The sequence below is a fragment of the Arvicola amphibius genome, chromosome 5, assembly GCF_903992535.2.
Source record: "Arvicola amphibius chromosome 5, mArvAmp1.2, whole genome shotgun sequence".
NCBI classification, from domain to species: domain Eukaryota; kingdom Metazoa; phylum Chordata; class Mammalia; order Rodentia; family Cricetidae; genus Arvicola; species Arvicola amphibius.
In genome coordinates this window covers 122,894,008-122,909,222 of record NC_052051.1, presented here as the reverse complement: position 1 = coordinate 122,909,222, position 15,215 = coordinate 122,894,008, and the positions used below count along the sequence as shown (strand labels likewise).

At 42.7% G+C, this 15,215-nt stretch overlaps 2 protein-coding genes across 3 annotated transcripts in view; one reads left to right on the top strand and one right to left on the bottom strand.

Annotated features, from left to right (window-relative positions):
- Ap3s1 (adaptor related protein complex 3 subunit sigma 1) overlaps nucleotides 1–4,337 on the bottom strand; it is a 50,456-nt gene extending 46,119 nt beyond the window's left edge. The window contains exon 1 of the mRNA XM_038331571.1: nucleotides 4,141–4,337. Within this exon, the coding sequence (XP_038187499.1) occupies nucleotides 4,141–4,209 (69 nt within the window). The 5' untranslated portion in view covers nucleotides 4,210–4,337. The remainder of the gene's footprint in view (nucleotides 1–4,140) is intronic.
- A 138-nt stretch (nucleotides 4,338–4,475) lies between these two features.
- Atg12 (autophagy related 12) lies at nucleotides 4,476–14,368 on the top strand. Of its 2 annotated transcripts, XM_038331006.1 has the most exons (4): nucleotides 4,550–4,853; nucleotides 9,091–9,227; nucleotides 11,359–11,421; nucleotides 11,953–14,368. In XM_038331006.1, exons 1-4 carry the CDS (start codon nucleotides 4,688–4,690, stop codon nucleotides 12,010–12,012), a joined length of 426 nt encoding a protein of 141 aa, XP_038186934.1. In that variant the 5' UTR covers nucleotides 4,550–4,687; the 3' UTR covers nucleotides 12,013–14,368. The 2 variants fall into 2 exon arrangements, with proteins under 2 accessions (XP_038186935.1, XP_038186934.1); XM_038331007.1 differs by lacking the exons at nucleotides 9,091–9,227; nucleotides 11,953–14,368 and having other exon boundaries at nucleotides 4,476–4,853; nucleotides 11,359–11,420.
- Nucleotides 14,369–15,215: the final 847 nt, after the last annotated feature.

The window sequence follows — 15,215 nt, the reverse complement described above, 5'->3', positions numbered from 1 at the left end:
AACAGTCTTTCTAGTGCTGGAAGTTGTTCAACAGCCTAACACTTAAACATAGCTTACACGTACATATATTGGGGTAACTAATGTATTGTACAGTTTACAACTGTTTCTGCTTGAACTAAAGTGTGGTAATCTTTAGTATCTGCAGAAACAAGGACAACTCACAATGTCCTTCTACTTTATCAGCATGATTCACTAAATATATTTTGATTTACCAATAACACAGAAATCATATAGCCCAAGAAGTTTTTGTTGTTGCTTTTGTGATTAATAGCTATGTAAAAATACATCTGTTTTAAATGTTAGTAATATACAAATAATTTCTAGGTAACTGTTAAGACTAAAAATTACTATTGCCAGATTGCTGTGGGTAAGCATGACTTGAAATAATGTGCACACACACAAATGCTAAACTTGCAGAAGTTTAGAAATGACAAGCTCAAGGGGAAGTAATCAGTCCGGCCGTTCCTAATATCTTACTGAAGTGGAAAGATCCAAAAGTTTAACTCAGCAAAGACCACAAAACACGTGTTACTTCATGTCTCACAAATGACACCAACCGAGAGGCATGGCCAAGGTTATTTAGTGCAAAATCTACGGTACAAAGGGGTAGAAATGACCACACAAATGTGATATCCTGAGGAAGCCTAAATGAAGAACAAAAACCCATTGCCGTAGGGAAACATGTCAAAGTAAAGCAATTTTCAAACTGTTACTATTAACCCAAAATGTTGAACTTAAACCTCAGCATCCTGTCAGGGCACAGAAACGTTGGCCTAGAAATATCCTGAAATATTGCTTAATTTATTTAACTCAAAACTGACTTTATTGGATATACTTCTTTTTAAATAAAGTACATTTTTTAATTTATTTGTGTGAGGAAGACACCAAAGGGTCGGAGGTCACCATAAAAGAGGGCTCTTTCCTCCCACTACAAGGGTTCTGGGCATGGAACTCAGGTTTCCCCGGCTTGGCAGGAAATGCCTTCCCAAATGAGCCACCCGGACAGACCTGAAGAGCACTTCTTAAGAGACTTCTCCAGCTTTACACGGGAAAGAAGCAACAGCTATTCCACCATTACGTTCGTGCTGAAGACATAGATTCCGAAAATCTCTGCTCAATGGAGAACTAATTTGTAACAGTTAGAAGGAAATTTAACAATCAATTTTAATTCAACTTTTATCCCAAAGCTAGATTCCAAAGGAAAGCATTTAACACCGATTCCTTAGGAGTTCACTACAGGAGCCAGAGAGCTAGTTTGGTTAAGAGACTTGACTGCTCCTGCAGAGGGTAACGCCTGGCTCCCAGCACCTACTGCAAGCAGTTCACAACCAACTGAAACGCCAGTTCCAGCAGATCCCACTCCCGGCCTCCGTGAGCACCAGTGCACATGTGGTACACACAGACACAGACAAGCACATACACACAATAAAATTTAAAAAGTTCAGTACATTAAAGACACGGTGTTGACTGCTGGAAACAACACGAATATGCTTAAATTACATCTTCCAACAAAAATTCAATAGGCTGTCCCAAGGACTTAGAGCTGTGAAGCAGAGTATCATACCATAAAAAGGAAGTTCTAAGACAAGAGCAGCAGCAGGGTAAATTCCTTCAGAAAACACATACATGGTGTTTGGGCTAAGCAAAGAACAAGGACTCAATTTGGGGCCTGTCACAAAGAGAAGAAAGGAATTTCAGGCAATGCAAAAGGGCTACATTTGAATGACCTAGACAACAAATGCCATTTCCGAGAGTGCTTCCTTGACAGTCTCCGCTTGTAAGGCAAGTGTTCTTGATATTCCTCCTCCAAACATCAACTTTTGCATTTGTGCACTCTTTCATCTCTGCCTGGAATGCCCTTTCCCCCAGGTATCTCTCTGCAAGGCTGCTCTTCTTACCACGCTCAATCCTTGGCTTAAACGGTACTTCTTGGTGAGAATGTAACTGGCTGCAGTATTTTCAGTTGTCATGCTCACGGTCCCTACTTTGTCTTGATTTATTTTTTTCCACATTATTTATTACTATTAATACCTGTGATATCATACAGGCTATTTGTTAGCCATGTCTACATCCTCCTACAAGCAGAAAGTGGATGTGTTTCTTCATTTACAGTGCCTACATGTGGCAGACACAAAGTAAACATTTGATGACAATGGAGTAAATGAACGAAAAATAGAAAAATATAACCCCATAGGGGTTATAGTCTAGTGCAAGAAGCAAAAGAAGCAAAGAAATAAATTACTTTCAACTATTTCTAAAAGACGATTTAGCACACGGTCGGGAAGATCCAATTTGTAGCGGCTGACAGAGAAACAGTTCTGGCGCACCACCTCTATAGGGCCCGCATCCCTTTAAATTCCGTCCAGCCTCACGCCGCCAGCAGCACTGTCACTCAGTGACCAAAAAAGTGCCACCACAGCTGCTTCAGCTGCACACCTTTTCCACATTAGCCGTCACTGCTACCTAATAATGAAAGGTAAAAGACAAGTCTGCTTCCACTGCTGGACAAAGCTGTATTTCTAGATTTCCAAGTTAAATTCATACTTCATATGATTTAAGTCTACCTATAGTAGTGATTACCGTGAAATTATGGATTAGCCAAGGGACCTATTATTCTGAATCCTGCTTAATAATTAATTTTATAATACTAGGGATTGAAGCCAGGACCTTGTGGACGTGAGAAACGCTATCACTAACCCACTTTTTACTTTTTATGTTGAGACAGGGTCTCACTAAATTGCTCAGGCTGGTCTTGAACTCCTAGCCCAGGTCTTGACCTTCCAATACTCCTGTCTCAGCTTCCTGAGTAGCTGGAATTACAGGCCTTCATCACCAGGCCAGACGGATTACTACTACAGATTTAAAGGCAGAAAGAAAAACAAAACTCTTCCATGTGATTTCACTATTGGAACGTGCCTTTTCTACACAGCAAATGGACTCAACAAGGGCATTTTAGGCAATCAGGTAGTCAAGCTAATGGCATTGTTTTCCTCAGAAGGAACATTAGCGTTTAGTTATACTAACGCGGAAAGTAGAGCAAAGTGTTCTTTAGCATCAGGGAAAGCGAAGCAACTTAAGGAAATGCAGCAGCTCTATTTCTCACTTCACCCAACACCTCCACAGACTGCATTATCACTTCAGGCAAACTGACATTTTCACGTTTCATTTCTAATGGCAGGAATAATTTCCATCTGGGGCCATGCGCAGAAAGTGTCGGTGTTGGCATATTTTCAACACTAAATTCAAAGTCCACGTCTGGCTATACGCAAAACGCCCCCCAAGACAGCTACAGAGCTCACCCTACAAATGACAGCTCAAAGCATGACCTAGTCTGAGTTTTGCCCTCAGGTAAGGCATAGGAACCTATCACCTCTCCTCCATCGTTTATAAGTGATCTTCGTGACTTTAAAGTCTTCTGCTCCTAGCAATATTAAACAATGTCCACAGTTCTAGAAGAGAACTTTCGCAGATGCTATTTCCTGTCAACCAAAACTCAGGACAAATGCATTTGCCCTGAGTTTTGGTTTAAAGAAGAAAAACCACACCAAAATGAAATCGTTAACTCCGAGATGCAGAGTCCCCTTCTGATGGGTTAACGACTTACGCTGCCAGTTAAGTCAAGAGTAGATTCAGACGGTAGGTTAAAAACCCAATCAAACGCCAGGTCCCCACTTAATTTCCTCAACAGTCACACGGGGGCTTGGGAGGCTTCCATATGGAAACACACTGCACACACTGGCCAGGGCGTGCGGCGAGCCAAAGTTGCTGAGCTCGCCGGGGATTAGGGTGGACAACACAGTGGCCCATCTGTCCCCGAGCAACAGAAAGCAATCCACCTGGCCAGGCTGGGCGACAAGAGAGTGGGACTGGGAGCGGCACGGCCGCCGTGCTGGAGCGGAGGTGCCGGGCAGGTGGGCAGCGCCCCTCGCGGCGGACAAACCGCCTCGCCCACAGACGGCGAGCCGCCGGCGGGGAGTGGCAAGCGGCTCCCACTGCCTGAGGTGACAGGCGGGCCAGCGGTGCAGGAGTCGGACGCGGGGAGGGCCGCGGCGTCGCGAGGGTCGTTCGGAGGAAGCCGCTGGGCGCTGCCCTGCGCCGGCGCTCGCCCTCTCCCCGGGTCCGCGGCAGGGGCATACTCACATAGGGCTGGTAGAACTTGGAGAGCCGCGGCTTCCCGTGGTTGTTGAAGATGAGGATGGCCTTGATCATGGCTGGGCCGGGCCGACCGGGTGGGCGCTGGGGCCAGGGCGGGGGCGGGCGTGCGAGCCTCGCCTCCGGGAGCTTTCCTGCCACTGCTTCCCCACCCGCCCCCTCCCGCACGCGCCCGCGCGCGCTCCCGCGCTGTGGGGCGGGGCCTGGAGGCGGGACCTGGGCGGAGCAGGCCGGAAGGAAACGGAAGCGTCTCGGGCCGGAGCCAACTTGCTGGAGGGAGGGGGGACTTACTCATCTGGTGGCGAGCTGAGTCGCGTCGTGGAACGTTCCGGAAGCTCGCTGCGACTAGATGACACTTAGAACTTTATTAAATAGTGTTTCCAACGGATCATCTAATGTACCGCTCTCCAGACACCCCAAAGTTCACTGTTGTCCCGGGACCCCCACCCGGCGCCTGCTTTGCGACCCTCCGTGGAGCAAGGCCCAACCTCTGCACCGGGTACGTCACTTCCGCCATTGACTCTCGGCGAGCAAGATGGCGGAAGAACCTGAGGCCCTGCTGCAGCTCCCTCCTTCAGCGGCCGCAGCTGGCGGCGAGAGCCTTTCGGAGCTCTCCCCGGAAACTGCCACCCCAGAGCCCCCGTCTTCGGCCACAGTCTCTCCGGGGACGGAGGAGCCTCCCGGTGACACCAAGAAAAAAAGTAATGTCAACATCCATTTGTGTGCGGAGGCGGGAGATGTAATAGAGTTTGTAAGAGAGGCGGCCCCTAAAGAAGCGAAAGCTAGAGAAGGGCGCGTCTCAGAGGTGCTCTTTTTCCTCTTACCGGTGTTCGCGCCTTTGGGGTGCCTAGGTGATCCGGGTGGTACCCGGATTCGCCGTCCTTCGCACTTTTTACGGGGTCTTGGAGGTAGTCAGCCTTCGAGCAGTTTGAAGCTGGGAGGCGAGTGAGATCTTGGTACCTCCGGGTAGAACAGAAGTTACTGAAATCAAAATTGAAGATGACAGGGGCGACAAGTGGAGTACAACCCACGAATTCTGACGAGTTTCGCTATTGGCTTCCCCCAATATGGATATTAATGGAATAATAATGGAATGAATATGGATTCATTCTATAGAACAAAAACCTGGAACTTGAGCTACTGTGAAGAATGCTAAGGGAAATTCAAGGTATAGGTGCCACCTTTTAGTTAGCTATTTATTTGGGAATGGGGGGGCATGCCTTTTTTGTGCGACATTGAATATTTCTTTAACTAGCTGTCCTCAACCTCTGTATTGTCTTATGCTTACCGCTGGAAAGTAAGGAAATTGAGGTTAACTTGCCCTGACCACTGTAAGGTGAGATTTGACTATAAAAAAAAAAAAATCATCAAATTAACGCGTATCAATGGAAAAGGTAGACCTTGTCCTTGATTGTTCTCCTTTCGGGGACATAAAATGTAGATCCGGGTGTCTTTTCTGCTCCGTAATCTCTCCAGCTTGTTTGTGCTGCACAGAATTGTTTCCCAGCACTGCTCCTGGGGAAATGCAGGTGTATGTAGCTCAGTAGTAAAACAGTACTAAAGGTCCAGGGGTTCAATTCCCAGCCCATCTAGACAGAAAAAAAAAATGACCCTGCAGTTGGAGGAAATCTGCCATGAATATATATGCTGTACTTAGTATTTTGACAGATGACCAGTCAACCTGGAGAAAAAAAAATGTCCTAATATTTTTTTCCTCCAGTTAGTTGTAGCAAGCACCGGGCCGAGAGTGGTGGCGTACACTCTTAATCCTAACATTCAGAAGCCTTTGACTAGCAAATCTCTGTATGGTCAAAGCCAACCCCAGGCCAGAAACAAAAACATCTAGCCATCTCAGTCAGAGTTTTAGTCTGTCACACTGATGATTGCTGTGCAAAAATCAAACACAAACTAGAAAGTGACCCATAATCCAAGATGATGCCTGAGGTGGCTGTGTTTGTTTGGGTCTCCATATTTCCTTTCTCTCTCTCTCTCTCTCTCTCTCTCTCTCTCTCTCTCTCTCTCTCTCTCTCTCTCGCTTTCGCTCTCGCTCTCTCTGACAAATTGAATTCCTATTTTCATCCTTTTGTAGACAGTTTCTTTATCAGATATTTCATATTTCCACTGTAATTTGCCGAAGAAAGACGGCATGTTCTTGACCCTGCTGGCACAGGCTTTCCAGGCCAAATGTTTAAATACCAGTGCTAAGGTCCTACTTTGCAAAAGATTGCGATCTAATTGCTGTGTATATTAACTTCTCCGGTTGATTCTAATGTGTAGTCAGGGTTCAGAGCTACAAGCAAGTCATTTTGGGAACTAAGACTACAGCTGTAATTACTATATAATTACTATAAATTACTGAGTCTCTAGCTTCTTGCCCTCTGGCTCTTCTTTCTTCAGTAGTACATTTCAGTGCCTAATTAGTGCCAAGTTATTGATTGCTCCAGGGGTCGAGGTAACTGGAGAGGAAGGTGTGAAAGGTAGGCTAACCCAAATCACCTTTATGCCTTCCCAACTCATCCTTATTCCCAAAATAACTGAAAGGACACTTACATAGTTCTTTTCCAGGATAATGAGCTGCATCATATGTTCTAGATTCTGTGTTTCATTTCAGGAGGAGATGTGATCTCCTGGAACTCATTATGTAGACCAGGTTAGCCTCAAACTGCCTCAGCCTCCTAAATGCTGGGATTAAAGACCTGCACCACCACACCTAGCTTCAGGAGGAAACTTGAATAAGTTGATCCCAACTTCAAATGCCAAACAAATTGGGCAAGAGTGTGGTAACAATTGGACAGTTGTGCTCTCAGGGTGGCTTTGGTTATAGGTGTCTCTTAAGGGAAATAAACTTCATTAAGGAGATTAGTCTTTATTTGCATGTCTGTGTGCTGTGGGATAATGCTCTTGTACACTGTAAAGATTTGTTTTAAAATGCTGATTGACCAGTAGCCAGGCAGGAAGTATAGGCCACTTACGAGTTCTAGGCAGATGAAAGGCAGAGACTCGGTCACCAGCCAGACACAGAGTAAGCAAGATGAGAATGCCTTACTAAGAAAAGATACCAAGTAGTGTGGCTAAACTTAGACAAGAATTATTGGTTAACTTAAGTTGTAAGAGCTAGTTAATAATAAGCCTGAGCTGATAGTCCAAACAGTTTATAATAATAAAAACCTCAGTGTGTTTTCTTTGGTACTGAACGGCTGTGGGACCAGGCGGGACAGAAACTTTCATCTACATCTGTGTTTTGAATCATTGAAATATTACTGCTTTCTTTGAAACTTTTTTGGGCCCCTGATTTTTTTAATAGTATGTAACACGAATAATAAAAACTCAGAGACAGATATTGGGGTTCAAGCTGAAGATCAGAAAAGCAAAGCAGCTAGCCACTTGGCTCTTACCTCTACCTCAGACCAAAAATGGGTGATCCCACCTCCAGAAATCCTCAGATTGAGACAGCATGAGACCTGTCTCCTCCCGTTTTATATTCCTCTCTAGGGCTGAGATTAAAGTCATGCACCACCACTGCCCAGCCTCTATGACTAGCTAGTTTGGCTATTGGGATTAAAGGTGTGTGCCACCACTGCCTGGCCTGTATAGCTGACTAGTATGTCTGCTTTGCACTGATCTTCAAGCAAGCTTTATTTATTAAAATACAAATAATATACCACTATAGTAGTAGGGTTTTTTTCATTAAAAAGTTAAGTATAGAAAATTTAGTATTTACAAAAAGCCATATATCACTACTACGAAGTAACATTTTGATATGCTATACTAATCTGAATATGTGTTTGTGATTCTGAATGAAGTTGGGGTTGTATACACCCAGTTTTTCTATTTTGCACATTTTCTCAGCTTCTTAAACTATTAACCGCTTTTTAAATGTATTCTTTTTTTCTTTTTTTGTTTTTTTGTTTTTTCGAGACAGGGTTTCCCTGTAGTTTCTAGACCCTGTCCTGGAACTAGCTCTTGTATACCAGGCTGGCCTCGAACTCAGAGATCCGCCTGCCTCTGCCTCCCGAGTTAATCCCAGCACTCGGGAGGCAGAGGCAGGAGGATCTCTGTGAGTTCGAGGCCAGCCTGATCTACAGAGCGAGTTCCAGGACAGGCTCCAAAGCTACAGAGAAACCCTGTCTCAAAAACCAAACTGTGTTCTTGAACATCTCTTTATAACCTTAAGGTTCTATTAGTATAACTTATGGCCTGGGTACTGCTGTGAATGTGCATTAACTGACTTAGTCCTCATATCAACCCTGTGAGGTAAGTGCTGTTACAAGGGTTTGAGAGTGAAAGAGTTTAGTGCTTGTAGCTCTACAAGAGACAGAGCCATAGTTTGGACCCAATTTGGAATGTGTGTCCTTTCTCTATAAATTCTACCATAAAGCAGCTCATATTTTATTTAATCCTACCTACATATATGTGTTGAATATGTAAATTTACTGCTTTTTTCCCCCTGTAAAAATAAATGTTTTGATGAAGATGACATCCTTTTATATGAATCTTTATAAATCTCAAGCTATTTTAGATTTTAAGTAGTATATTATTGAGTCAAGGTGTATCTCCAAGTCTCGGATATGTATTACCATATTGCTTTCCAGAAAGGCATGCCATGTTACAGTGGCAGCAGCAGCATTACCTGCATTACCACCAATTTCTTAGGTAAAAAATGCATGAGTTTTTTGTTTTTTTTTTTTAACTTGGTTTTGGTATTGTTTATATTATGGGCCAGATCGATTTATTATCTTTAGAGTTCTATTGTGTCAAATGTGTCTTAAAGATTGGTCTCATTAGAAAGAACTCTGTAGGATTAAGGGGGAAAAGAGTAGAGTCTAATATTTTTGTGTTTCTCACATAGCTCCAAAAAAGTAATTGTAGATAAAGCTTGTTTTCTCAGCAGTTTCACATCACCTTCTCATGAGATGTTTCAAAACAATTTTTTTGAAGTTGACATCCTGCTGAAGGCTGTAGGAGATACCCCTATAATGAAAACAAAGAAATGGGCTGTGGAGCGAACCCGAACCATCCAAGGACTCATTGACTTCATCAAAAAGTTCCTTAAACTCGTGGCCTCGGAACAGTTGGTATGAATACAATGATTGCTTGCCTATAAAAATCCACAGTAGTTCCTAGGCAACCCTGAGTAATACGTGTACATAGAAGCTACATGTTGCTTTTGTTCTATGGACTTTTGAGCAGATTCTCCCTTTACTCTCGAACACGGTTGTTTTTATTGTTCACCTCTGGTGGCGGTTGGCATGTACATGCTGTGGTCAGAACAGTGCTTGGGAGTGGATTCTCCGTCCACCATGTTCCTAGAAATTATGTCAGGTCATCGGGCAGGAAGTGTGCTTTTTATCCCAAGCCCTTAACGTCATGTTTAGCATTACTGTTGCTGCTTTCCAGTCTGTTTTGTATTTTTTAAGGCTGGCATTTTAGTTATTTTCCTCAAAGTATCACTGAATATCCATGCAGAAATATTTGTCATAGAACATTATATTCTCTGTATATTAGTACAGTTTGGTGTTTAAATTACTTTGATTCTGTATTACTTTTGTTTGTCCTATTCTTGAGGTAAGCAATGTTATCTTTCACATATGATGAAAGAACTAAGACTCATATACCTGTTTCATGGTACACAATATAGTAAGTACTCCATTTAGGTTTTAGTTGTGATAAGGCTTTTGTTTCTTTGAAGAACCTCAAGCATCATGCTTCAGTTGCCATCCATCTTGTTCTTTGAGACAGTTTCATTGGCCTGAGGCTCACCAAGCAGGCTGAACTGGCTAGCCAGTAAGTCCCAGGAGTCCCTGTCTCCCTCTCCCTATTGCTGGGAGTACATGAGGGATAGAACTCAGGTCTTCATGCTTGCATATCAAGCACTTTACCAACTGAGCTGTCTCCACAGTTAGCAGTGGATACATTTTGAGAAATACATTATTAGACGCTTTTGTTTTTGTGTGGACATCTTGAAGTATATTACACGGATTAAAATAGCATGTCTATGAAGACAGGATCTTACAGGACCATGATCATGAATACAGTCCCTCCTTAACTAAATCATCACTAAAGCACATAGCTGTGTTTGGCATTGTATGTTATTTGGTGTGGTTTGCTCTGAGTAGCCCCATGAGATACAGATACTATTACTTTAAGTACTGCTCGTATACATAGAGTAGGCCACGAAGTGTTATCTGTATTTAGAGCCAGGACTCTTTAACTGTCTCATTCAGTACTGAAGTAAAAAACTTAACCAATATTTATTGTTGTATAAATAATACCTGTTGACTAACTGTTCGCATACTGTTTCTGTTTAAAAGAGAGTTGTTATACCTAGAATATTTTATCCTTAGATCTTGAAATAGATGTTACCTGCCAATTTTCTTCTATTTTCTAAAAAGAAGTTGACCAAAAGCCTCTTCGACACTATGACCTTTTGCTTTAATATATTTAGGAATTCTTTAAGCACTAGAAATATTTTAATTTAAAACTGATTAAAAGTCTAGAACAATGAATTCTTTTTTCTCTTCAACTAATTTAATACTAAGAATGTCCAGCTTAAAACTCAGTACCCCAGAAATTTTTCAATAGTAAAGATCAAAAGAAAAAAAGGAGAAAAAATGTGTGTAACATACCCAAGGAAAATGCCCAGTATCAAATTTACTGATTTTTAACTGCAAATGTGAAATTAGTAGAAGAAATTTTATCTTGGCTCAGTGAGAATTATTTTTTTTTCTTTTGGGATAGTCTCACTGTGTAGCCTAGGCTGGACTTGAACTCATGGGCAATCCTGCACTCTTTCCTGCTGGGATTACAGTCAGGAGCTGCTTTGCCAAGTAGGCATTTTGTTAATGTAGTGTTTTGAATATCCTTCCAAAAACTATTTGTGAAAAACTACTTAAAACGTATTTATCTAGGGAACTGGTTCAGTCTATAAAGGCCTTCCACCCACAAAGATGAAGATCTAGTACCTCAGGGACCTGTGCTGGTCTATGTGACCCCAGTGCCTGCTGGGGAGATGGGCAGACTCTGGATCTCACTGACCAGCCGGACTAGCATTAGATGAGCTCCAGACTCAGAGAGGGGCTCTGTCTCAAGCAAGAGAGCCACCAAGGATGCCCAGTGTTGATCTCTGGCACAGAACCATACACAGTATTTAAAAATGTCTTAGTTACAAAAAGGATACCTTTTTGAATCCATTTTTTTTCCCTTTAGTTTATTTATGTGAACCAATCCTTTGCCCCTTCCCCAGACCAAGAAGTTGGAACTCTATATGAGGTAAGTAACCTCCCCTCATGGGTATTGTGTTTATTGAACAGTGTGGATTATTGATTCACGTCTTTAAGAGCTAGCATGCCACTTTGTTCTCTATATCATGAACACCTTTAACAGAGTAGGATCTTTATAATTAAGCTTAAACAGTCAAGGGATAAGTTTTATTTAGAAGTAATTTTTAGCTTTTCTTAGAAATTTTTTCTAATCTCTATCACTTCTGCATTGTTCATTGCCATCCGTACTTGACCTGATAAAACCGCACTAGAATGACCTTCTCAACAGCACTGCTTCATGACAATAGTCATTAGTAGATAGACCAGCACTGCCAGGAAAGAGCTGAAAATACCTGATCAGAGATGTCATGAAGGCAGTGAAAGTACCTAAGTCCATACCCAGGTACCCTAGTTTTGTTGAATGTGTATAATTACTGATACGTATGATAGAGGTATTCTTTGGAAAATGGAGTATGTTATAGAACTCTTTCTTAATCTAAAAAGAGTCAGTGTTTAATGTGTTGTCTTTTTCTTTCTGTAGTGTTTTGGCAGTGATGGTAAACTGGTCCTACATTACTGCAAATCGCAGGCATGGGGATGAGCCGCAGATGGACAGCTAGATATCGTCACAGAAGAAAGGGCTCGAGAGGCTTAATGACTGTCAGATACTCAGCATGAATCTGCCATGAGTTGTTCTTATGTGTAAGAAGACATCATAGAGTAAATGGACTAAAAACGAGATTTGCATTACCATAAAATCATGAACGATTAGTGCACCCATTACCCCCGCCCACTCCTGTTTCAGATCTGCCTCCAGGGTTAGAAAGGGGGCTAGAACTCTATTGTGGGTTCTCAGGATGACTGAAGTTTCTTGTGGAGTTGGCACTGTGTTCTTTCCATGGTAAAGATTAACTGACTTACTGAAGGGTTTGTGTTTTGAGGTGGTTTTTTGACTTACTCAAGGAACCTCTGTTTGGAATATGGAATGTTTACATTTGTCTGTATTGCTTTGTGAAACCAAGCGCCCTGACTTGTCTCAGTGCCTTAAGTTATCCAGTAGAGGGCAGCCCAGTTGGCAAAATGATTTGACAGTTGTGACATCTTTGCCAGGTGATTGGAGGAACGACTGTTGAACCTAGTTTCTAGTTAATGTGTAATCAGGAAAGCAACTATGTTGACAGACGGGAAGAATTGGAGGATGTGCATAGTTTAAAATTAATCATGCCGGAAACAATTGTACGGATTGTGAGCAAATGAGTCCTCAATGCTTTTCAGTCCTGCCATTTGTGATGCTTGTGCTGAAGCCTGGGCATCGAGATCACACTTGTGATTCTAGCACTCAGGAAGCCTGGGCAGGAGGAAGGGCAGGAGTTCAAAACCAGTCTGGGCTGCAAAGAACTTATTCCAAATAGACTCTTGACTCCCCAACCAGTATATTCCTAGGGTCGGTTATCTGTGTCAAAGCAATTGGCTTAGTAAACCCAGCAACATCATCAAGCTTTCAATTCATCCCAGCCTCGTTTGTAAGCTGTTGTGTTTTTAGTTTGTTTCTGTGCTGTGCTGGAGATCAGTGTACACCTGAGGCAATGGCTCTGCATAGCTGCATCTCCCGCAGTCACTGAGTGCTTCATAATGTGTTTTCCAAATTGAAAGCATTCAAAGATAGCGATTTAAAAATAGCCTCCATAGGCCAGGCAGTGGTGGCGCACGCCTTTAATCCCAGCACTCGGGAGGCAAAGGCAGGCAGATCTCTGCGTTTGAGGCCAATCTGGTCTACAAGAGCTAGTTCCAGGACAGGCTCCAAGGCTACAGAGAAGCCCTGTCTCAGAAAAGCCTCCAATTTTATGTGTCCTCGTGCCATCATGGGAAAGAGTATTACTGTTACCGGTGTCGTTAGACTGGTCATTGCTTGAAGTAAGATTTAACTTCTTTTTCTTATGTACTGTATTTGTTATGCTTTCTTTTTGCAGGGAGAGGGGGTGGACTCTGCCTAGCCTGAAACTCACAGAAATTTGTTTACCTACTCTTGTCTCATGAGTGCTGAGATTTGAGGTATGGATCACCTTACCCTGCTCCATACGTGTCTAAGAGTATTAGAACCAGAAGCAGACATGATAGTGCACACTTCTCCAGCACTCAGAAAGCTGAGGCAAGAAGATTAACTATTTAAGACCAGTGTGGGCTACAGGGTGAGACTGTCTGAACACAACATGAAGTTAACCCTTCCCCTCCCCTGACAAAAGCGTTCCAATAAATTAAATGTCTAAACCGATTACAGGATTTAAAGTATGTCACAATTCCCAGGGTTTGCTTTCAGAAGTGATGATCAAAATGTGTTTTTTATCAAAAACAAAACCAAAAAAAAGTTGAAGACTTGACTTACTCTTTTTGTTCTTTTTGAGACAGAATGTGTCGCTCAGGCTGAGCTGCCCTGGGCTTTTGGGTGCCGGGCTTATGCACCACTGCTGCTGGCTCATTTTTAGCTCTGATTCCTAGAATGTGCTTTACAGTAGTGCTCAGCCATGTGAGCCCTGGTGGATGCTGTGTAAGAACACAACACAGTGCTGTTGGCTTCTTGTTTCTGCCCAAGAATGAGTTTTGGGTGTCCCCTTATCAGCATTGCCCCGGAGTGAGTTAATCCAGGTAATGGTTCACAGAGGGAGGGTGTGGGCAGTGAGACACACAAGATGTAAGCTCAGGAAAACACCTGGCGCACTAATTTATGAGCAGTGTCGGCTGGACAGCAGAGAGCTCTGTTCTACCTTTGCCCACTACGAGGTTCCTGAAGGAACACAATGGTAGATACTTAACAGGAGAAATAATGTTGGATTTATTGTTTGCTGATGTTCTAGATGACAGAGTGCTTATTACCTCCATGAAATCAGAAATACTTGAGTTTGAATTTGTAATTTTTATCAAAATAACTTATTGCCATATTAAATCAAAAGTTAACCAAATATGTATGCCTTATTTTCTTCCCCCAGTAGCTTTGAGGACTGTGTAGGGATTTATACTGTCGAATTGTTTACATTGTCTGTTGGTCTTTGCCCACATAATTTTCGACACTTGTAAGCTGGGAGCCCATGATGGGGTGACTGGACAGTTGAAATCATCTCGGGCAGTTGAAACTTAGGAGGAAAGGAGTTTTCCCTGTGTGTGATGAGCATATGATGATATCTGCACCCTGTGCAGAGGTACAACAGCACACAAGTATATATGAATATTCCACGCCTGTCCTTCAAATTATTTATGCCAGGGATTTCATAATGAGTTTTCAAATATTTAGAACATACAGAAAATTAAAGTGATTTGTTGCTAATCAAAATAAGATTGAATTCTTCCTGAAGGCTGATTTTTAGAAGTTTTAATCTTAAAGATTTTGTTTTTTTTCTTTTCATAATCTTTTTAATTTATGATTTATTATTATAAAGATTTATTATTTAAAGCCGGGCGGTGGTGGCGCACGCCTTTAATCCCAGCACTCGGGAGGCAGAGGCAGGTGGATCTCTGAGTTCAAGGCCAGCCTGGTCTACAAGAGCTAGTTCCAGGACAGGCTTTAGAAACTACAGGAAACCCTGTCTCGAAAAACCAAAAAAAAAAAAAAAAAAAGATTTATTATTTATTGTATATACAGTCTTCTGCCTGCATGTGTGCCTGCAGGCCAGAAGAGGGCATCAGACCTCATTGCTGATGGTTGTGAGCCATCATGTGGTTGCTGGGAATTGAACTCAGGCCCTGTGGAAGAGCAGCCAGTGCACGCTAATCCCTGTGCTTGGGAGGGAGAGGCAGGCAGATCTCCATGAG

Bases quoted from the DNA above. Each gene is read 5' to 3' on its own strand.
- Atg12 (XM_038331006.1), top strand. From the start codon at position 4,688: ATGGCGGAAGAACCTGAGGCCCTGCTGCAGCTCCCTCCTTCAGCGGCC. The intron at 4,854-9,090 runs GTAATGTCAACA...ATTTTTTTGAAG, and splicing joins CGGTGACACCAAGAAAAAAA to TTGACATCCTGCTGAAGGCT. The intron at 11,422-11,952 runs GTAAGTAACCTC...TTCTTTCTGTAG, and splicing joins AAGTTGGAACTCTATATGAG to TGTTTTGGCAGTGATGGTAA.